The sequence below is a fragment of the Strix uralensis genome, chromosome 5, assembly GCF_047716275.1.
Source record: "Strix uralensis isolate ZFMK-TIS-50842 chromosome 5, bStrUra1, whole genome shotgun sequence".
Taxonomy (NCBI): Eukaryota; Metazoa; Chordata; class Aves; order Strigiformes; family Strigidae; genus Strix; species Strix uralensis.
The window spans coordinates 51,722,322-51,730,176 of record NC_133976.1 but is presented as its reverse complement, the minus strand read 5'-3'; the positions used below and the strand labels follow the sequence as shown (position 1 = coordinate 51,730,176).

The 7,855-nt window shown below is 44.3% G+C and overlaps 1 protein-coding gene across 1 annotated transcript in view; it reads right to left on the bottom strand.

Annotated features, from left to right (window-relative positions):
- Window positions 1-732: 732 nt before the first annotated feature.
- Window positions 733-7,855, bottom strand: part of PLXNC1 (plexin C1) — a 72,880-nt gene continuing 65,757 nt past the window's right edge. The window contains exons 29-31 of the mRNA XM_074870760.1: window positions 5,925-6,065; window positions 5,762-5,836; window positions 733-4,071 (exon numbers count right to left, since the gene is read on the bottom strand). Of these exons, the coding sequence (XP_074726861.1) occupies window positions 3,967-4,071; window positions 5,762-5,836; window positions 5,925-6,065 (321 nt within the window). The 3' untranslated portion in view covers window positions 733-3,966. The remainder of the gene's footprint in view (window positions 4,072-5,761; window positions 5,837-5,924; window positions 6,066-7,855) is intronic.

The window sequence follows — 7,855 nt, the reverse complement described above, 5'->3', positions numbered from 1 at the left end:
TCTGCCAAATGTAATGTTCACTGAGGTACATAATGGCTGCAAAGAGCCAGCTCTCGGCAGCCTCGAGTTTCTGTCCCTGGCGCGTGGCCTTCAGCAAGGCTTTATCTGATGTCGGGGGGCAGGGAGGGTAGTTCATACAAACTGGGGCAGCCTCGGAGGGCAGAAAAAGGGCAATAGCAGGAGGAAGAATGATGGTTATCTACTGGTTCTTGGGCTCCCTTTCCCAGTCCATCTCTGGCTCTTTGCCCAAGAGTTTATTTCCTGTCCCTGCAGCACCTTCTCCTGAAAGAACGCTTATCAGGTTATCCTTGGTTTTAACGTTTTTAGTTTTTTAGAAGTATCGTCGTAGTGCGGCTCCTGAAGGCTGGCTGGAGGCGTAGCGGGCACTGCACCCCCAGCCTGGCTCCAGCCTGCGCCACTTTCCAGGGCGGGGAAGGCTGCCAGGAATCCCCCACCCAGGGTTCCCCCTGTCCACCAGCTCCCTGCCCGGGCCGGGTGGCCGCTCTGCAGCGCCTGGGTTTCAGGCCAGAACCTCTGCGGCCCCAGCATCCCCCAGTGTGGCACCACACCTTCTTTTTTTAAGTACTTCCTGACTTCAGCGTGATGGAAAGGGTCAGTGCTGCTCCCTCCTCAGCTGATGCCAGCCACTGTCTTACACACCATTCCTTGTGTGGCCTTGGCACTGCTATGAGCTGCACGTGCTTTCTTTTAAAGTACACAAATTAGTCAAAGTAACCTCCAAATGCGTTTTATTCTAGATAAACCCATAAAAACACCAACATGTATTTGTCATTTGCACCTTTTTTAACCATTCATTTTAAACAACAGGTTAACTTCTGTACAACAGGAATTACTTTACACATTAGTAAGATTTGACTTTAAACTAGATGACTGCAAAATAATGCTCTGTAAGCTAGTGTTAGAAAATATGCTGTTTGCTGTAGCAGTTTGCCTGTAAACATGTGAAAATAAGTTAAAGAGAAGTTTGCTTTCATTTCAGAGAATGCTATTAGATTTGTTGGGTTGCCGTAATACAGCTTTAGTCAGAGGTGGTTCTTTTTGTCCGTGTAAGAATTGCAGATGTGGAAGGTGTGCCAATGTTTTGTGTGCTGACCCAAACCTACCAAAAGAGCCACAATCACTTAATTATACTTCACATCACTTCGTGAGATCCACTTGATGGGTTACAAAGTCCCAGCATGACTTTAAATGGTTTACTAACAGAGTGACGCTGTTTAGGAGGCTTGAATAAAAGGCAATAATCCTATTCCAGGCTGTAGGCTAAAGCTACGGTGCCTGCTTCAACACATACTTAATCTCTAGAAATCATTAAAGCTATTGTAGCAAACAAGCAGTAGTACAAATACAGAATAGGACTGATTTTTCATTTCCTCATCATATAAACACATATATTGAAGTTCACAGGATCAGACCCACGCAAACAGATTATATTTTACAGCTTTTTCAAGCAGAAATGTTGGTTGGTTTGTTGTGGTTTTTTTTTTTTTTTTTTTCTGCCTGTACAGAAGGTTACTGTTGAACAAAACTATCACAGTTCATTCAAATGCACTGCCAGCAAACACCTAAAGTGGAACGGAACTGCTGAGATGTCTGTCTGACCGCAAAGAGTAATCTGCTCATGCCCCTCCTTTAATATTAATTACTGTGCTTTTTTTTTGTTGTTTACTTGATGCTGCTTTAAAATGTTAGGTTAAGAATGATAAAAATCAAGCCCTTAAGTACAGGTATTCTAAGCTTAAGTGCTACTCAAGCCACGGTCCACTCCTTTAGGACAGAGGGCAAGATAGGTTAGGGTTGGGGTGTTTTTTTTCTAATTAAAATTAAACATCACAATATATTGTGCCAGGCAGCGAAGAGAACTGCTGAAAGTACTGCAACGTTGTAGTGCAGTTTCCTGAACAAAGCCATACATTCCATCAAGTATAAAGTGTAAACTTAATAGCAAGTGTAAGACTTGAATTAAACAAAAAAAAAGCCATCACAGTATGGGTTGGTGGCTGCCCTCTCTGATACGCAAGAGGTACAACTTGTGCAATCACACGGTAGGGAGGGAGCAGACCAGTAGGCAACATGCTTTTATGTTTGCTTTTTTCCACGTTAACGGGTGACCTTTGCTTCTGCCAACACATGGTTGGTGTTCACCAGCGCTGGCTGGCCGCGAGCCGTGGGCTTGTGCCCGGTACCAGCTTCTGGCAGCCTTTGCAACCAAACCGGCCAGCTCTGGGGCTGCTCTGCTGCAGCCTCTGGGCTCTTCAAAGCAGCAACAGCACACAGCAGTAAATGGTTTGAACACTTCGCTGCCTGGGAGTCCCACATAGGTGTCTCTGGCTGGTCACAGCCCCAGCACAGACTTTTTATACTAAACTTGGGCCATCTGTGCCGGTTGCAGCGCCTGGCACCCTCGCCACTGCCAAGGCAGGGAACGGCTCCTCCCTCTCCTGTGGGACACTGTGCTACCCCACTCGCCTCCGGTGGTGGATCCCTCTGGAGATGTGTGGAAATGTATCTCCATTCATCCATGCCTCACCTCAATCGTAAGGGCAGGTGGTAGCCTTAGTAAGTGCCTCTGTGTGGTTGGAGCAGAGCCCACGACAACAGAACCTTTCAGCTCTGTAGCGGAGGGTAGGACTGTGCTGGTGCGGTAGCACAGCCAGAGCCACGGCTGCTCCTCCGTGGCTTTGCACGGTAGCCACTGCACCAGCCTCGTCTCAGCAGCATAGCCACGCATCTGCTTTCCAGCTGGGCTGTTAGCCACCAGTGCAAATGGAATGGATGCCCTCCTTTCAAAATGGCCAAGCCTCAGCAAACACCCTATCAGGACTAAGGCAGACAGTTGCCCCCCTCCCCACCCTCAGCCCCAGCTACCATGTTTGTATCTGTTTCTCACCAGAGATTACACCAGCCTTCCTGTTCTTACCTATGATGAAACTAGCCCTCTTTTGACAAAGCCTTTGTGTGGACAACCTGAAAAAAAAATATGCTGGCTTTAGATTTGTGAGGCCCTTGTACACGGACGGCAAGACTGGCCAGGAATGTCAGCACTGATGCGTGGGCCGATCATGCACCTGAGTACAGGTTTGTGCACCAAAGTGCAGCCATCGTCAGCTGCTTCATCAAATCACAACAGTGTTCCGATGCGGTGCAGCTGCACGGAGGTTTCACACGTGAAGCTGCTCACAAGTGTTTCACAGCTTATTTAAGGATGGAAAGGTAGAAATGTAAACACAGACTGATGCCTGTCTAGCGCCGTTCTCCAAAAGCCTCCTCCCCTGCTCGGTGGTGGGCTTCACTTTGCATGTGGAATTTCTAACCTAAGGAAGGTAAGTCCTGCCATGTGGCATTTGGCCTTCAAACAGACCCACTTTTTCTGCTAAACACACTTGTGCTAAGTGTCACTTTGGTGCTGTTTTTTGTTTTGTTTTGTTTTTTTTTCCCAAACAGGAACCAGTGTACATTTGTCTGGAAGGAAGGAAACTGCAGCTGACCCGTATTCTGAAGCCGGAGCTCATACTCACAGTTTGCCAAGGCTGCTGAAAAGATGTGGCAAAACATCATCTTTCTCTCTTTAAAAAAAAGAGCTAAGCAACTTACAAGTTCACACAGGCAACTCTGAACTTGCAATGTGTTTTGTGCATCTCCTGCAAGCTTGTTTTTATGTAAGCAAAAAGCTTACTTAGGCAGTATTATTGAATCAAAAGGTACATGTGTTCAGGTACCTAAAAATGCTGGCCCTGCCAACACTAGACTCACTTTCACATGCCCACGTTTGAATATCTACCCCTGCCCATACTTCATTCCCAAATGTAGATATTACTTGGAATGGTCAGAGTGGAGAAGAGTGTCCAAATGTTTCAAACCCTGTACATATAGTCAGTCAAAACAGTTTTGGAAGCAGCAGCTCTTATTTAAAATCCCCCACAGCAATGCTGTGAGTCAGTGTTCTGCTCAAAGCCATTTGCATTTTTTCTTTTCATCAAATAGGGCTTTTACTTGCTGGAGCTGTTTCTGGACTTCTTCAAACCCCCGTTCTCGCTCGAGTTTGCTGACAATCTGTTAACAATTAGCAAAAAAGAGAATAATTTTTTTAGTGCTTATTTTACTTGATGTTTTTTAAAGTCTGCTTTTCTGCATTCCAACAACTACTGGCAGAAAAATCCATCTGAATGCCTGCCTATATGTAAACATTCTTTTCTGACTTTAACACTTTATTTTGGTAGTTTTCCTTTCAAGTCATTATGATTACAGGATTTGCAACACTTCCACAAAAGAATGACAGAGCCAAGCAAAAAAACCCAAACCAAATCCAACACATGTTCATCTCTTGAAGTGTGAGGCAAAGCCAGCGCTCCAGTTTTACCCTAGAGCAGATTTGCGCGTTAAATTTTATTTCTCTTCCTCTGCCCTATAAACTGGGGGCAGTAAACTGCCTCTCTTCCTCTAACTGGCCCACTTGGCACTGGCCCAGGTGATAGGAAGGAGCACTACTGCTGTCTGAAAACTCTTTGCTGGCAGCTCTACAAAGCAACTGAGGTCTTAATAAACAATGAATGAGGTTTAGATGCTCCCAGTCAAAAGCCAGAGGGGGAAGAGCAGAGGGAGTGTTTCCTTCTAAGGATGGGGTAAATTTAGCCAGTACTAGCTTCAAAAAAGAAAAAACGTGCACTAAGATTAGAAAGTATTCTGAAGTCTCCTTTGTCAACAATTGTAATGAGCTTAATAAAGCGTAGTGCTGTTCTGAGTATCATCCCAAGCTTCTTTTAAGAGGCAAAGATTTGGTGCCGAACCCACATAATTTGAGATGTTAGAGATCAGAAGTGGTAAGCTGGCTAACAGGTGACTGAGAGTTGGATGATTACAGCAAGTGCTGATGCTGCGCTGCTGGGGATGAAAGAGAGAAAGGTCTGGTTGCTGGGAGACCCAGACAACCTGCTGGAAGTGGTAAGGAGGCCTTCAGGCAACACACCCCAGCTGGCTCTTATCTTCCTCCCTGCGCAGGCACACACAGCCTCTGTTAGGATGCAGAGCAAGATGGAGTGGAGAATCCTATCATGCAAAGCAGAGGGCAGGGATTTTCTTACAAAGCAGCTTAGCCTGTGACTAAGTGCTTTCAGCTGAGAAAAGATTTCTTTTGTTAGCAATAGCAGGGAATGGAAGCTATAGCATCTTTTCTTTAACAGAAAGACTTTCAGAACAGAGTGTAAGAGGGCTACGATGGGAAAGGAGCAGACAGCTCTTGCTTTAAGGCTGAGTGTGCTCCACTGAGGTGTTTGTACTGTTATGTCGAGATCCTTGGTGCTACAGTCTAATCTGATTTCTGAATCTCCAGGGAAATGGAGTGCATGCACAGGAGTTGTGACAGGCATTAGCAGATAGTCTGCAAACACAGTTAAAACAAGAAGTCTAGACTACATAGGAACTTTCTCAAAACTGCAGGGAGAATTTTATTGCTACCGTCTGTGTGAAATGCAGTGGTGACAGTAAAGCTGCGTTTATGAACCTTTGGCCTGTGACTCCTCCAAGAGAGGGGGCTCCAGCCACCCTGGGGGCTGCACCGCTCTGGCCCCACACAGCTGAGCAGGAGGAGCAGCCCCAGCTGCCCCACTGAGGGGCTGTCTCTGGAGGGGCACCCGGCAAGTCACAGGCCAGGCCAGCCCTTGGTTACTTTGTCAGGCTCAACTTTCAAGCCTGAGGTAGCGAAGTTAACATTAAGGGGTTAAGTAGGAATAGCAGAAGTGCTTACCTCATCATAATATTTCACTATGTATCTGTAGATTTCAATCAAGGCCACTTTCTCATTAAATTCATTTTCATGTTTCTAAAAGAGAAAACAGTTCTGGTCAGACAGTTCTCCTTTTTTAAAACTTAACATGAAAGCAAACGGAGTAGCTGCTTCTCAACCATACCTTAGATTCCTGAGTTAGAAATTCTTCAACCTCTGAAGTGGTCAATGGAGGCAGATCCCTGATGGCTTTATAGTACGCTTTCACCTCCTTCTTGTAGAGTGGAATGTCCTTAGCATAGAGAAGTTTATTTGTTGGTGCTTCCTTAAAAGAAAATATTTGAAGCCTTGTCAATTTTCACAGCACAGATTTCCTAAGGTTCCACCTCCAGACAGTTAATTGCATCTAATTGTATCTATTCTCTGTGTGACTCACTTCTCTTTGCAGTGGTTACACGCAAGGAATCAAGGTTATGAAATCAAGATGAAGAACAGGCGCAGGACCTCAGTAATAGTGCATTGTGTTTCACGACAGTTGCCGTAAAATTATTTCTACTGGCATCAGGAGGGATGAATATTGTCCCTTAGACATATTTTTCTTTCTTGCTTCCTTCTCACCCCTCCCCAGACCTGAAAGATTGTGAAAGCTGATCCAAAGGGCTTAAGGCTGATACCCTATTTACATACAGGATACAGCAGTGCTGTGGAAAGTTCCCCTGGGGTAACATGCCAGAGAGCCTTGCTAGGTCCTGTCCTGGCAGAGGTTCCCCTAAAACTCTCCTTCCGCTCAGGGGCTCCAGGGCATGGAGAGCTGACTGCCAGGAATGCACAGCCAAAGGGATTTATTTTTTTTCCCTGGGGCTTCCACAACCCAGGCCAGCACTGACCTACCAGGCAGCTTCTGAGGAAATAAATGCTGATTGTGGTAGAAGCCGAAGCCCCACCTGGAAACCATGTTTTCAGAATGTAAAAGTGGGGGCTGGTAGTTTCCTGTCACTGCTCTAGTTTAAATTCTGGGGAATAAATGACACAACCATGTGATATCTTGTCACTACTGTTTCCACTGTGTGATGAAATGATTTCAATGTTTGTTTTCTAAGTGGCTAAAAATGTTTTAAGATAAGAGGCTAAAAATCATGAAATACATTTTAGTACTAAAATGCCACAAGAGCTTTACTGCATTACAAACCTTTACCAGCTTTCAACACCCCTTTTCAAATGGCTAATGGGAGCTGTTGTAACAACAGTACTTCACAATGGACGTTAAGCATAGAAACCTAACAGACCGCACTCACTTGCAGCTTTTCCATCAAGTAAGTAATATAATCAGATTTAATTCATGACACTTCACCTCTAAAATAAGATAAATAAGCACATTATTTATCTTTAAATAGGTTAGCAGTTGGTTCACATCACATAGGAAATTAATCCATTTTTATACAAAATTTTTAGGCTACAAAATCTCTAGTCTGTTTTTCTAGGTAGTATGAGCCTGAACAAATGCTTACTACTTTGGTCCAAAAAAAAAAAGGAAAATATCTTCAGGAAAAATGACGTATTTCTGATCCCCAGAGTTCTGGACACTGTACTAAAGAGCTTTTGAATGTAAGATTTCTGGACTTGTTACTCCAGCAAATAATTTTGCATATAAAAGGGAGCAGCTAATACATGTGAAAGGAACTGTTTGAAACTTCAGAGCTCTTTCAAGTATTCTTACAGCTCCCAGTAGCTAACTGTGTGTGTTTTCTGCACACTGGTGTGTGGCAGACAAAATTTGGACTACTTATCAAATAATGTTAATACTTTTAAGACCTTTGTTAAAAAAATCTTTAAAACTTCATTAAAACCTTACAATTTCCACCCTCTTCCACATATTCTATGAACACACTGGGCAGAAACTAACTGCAGAGAAGACAAGATGCAGGTAATTATAAATATGGCATTCTAGTAGCTGTATCTGTCTACTCTAGTGAATTCTTCAAAGTCTTGTGAGACAGAGCAACAAGGAATGGAAACCCAGCTTAATTAGGCCACTGACAGTTTTGCCGCTGATGTCAGCAGATCCAGGACTTCATCCCCTAAATCATTACACAGTTGAAAAAGACACTAGCTGAG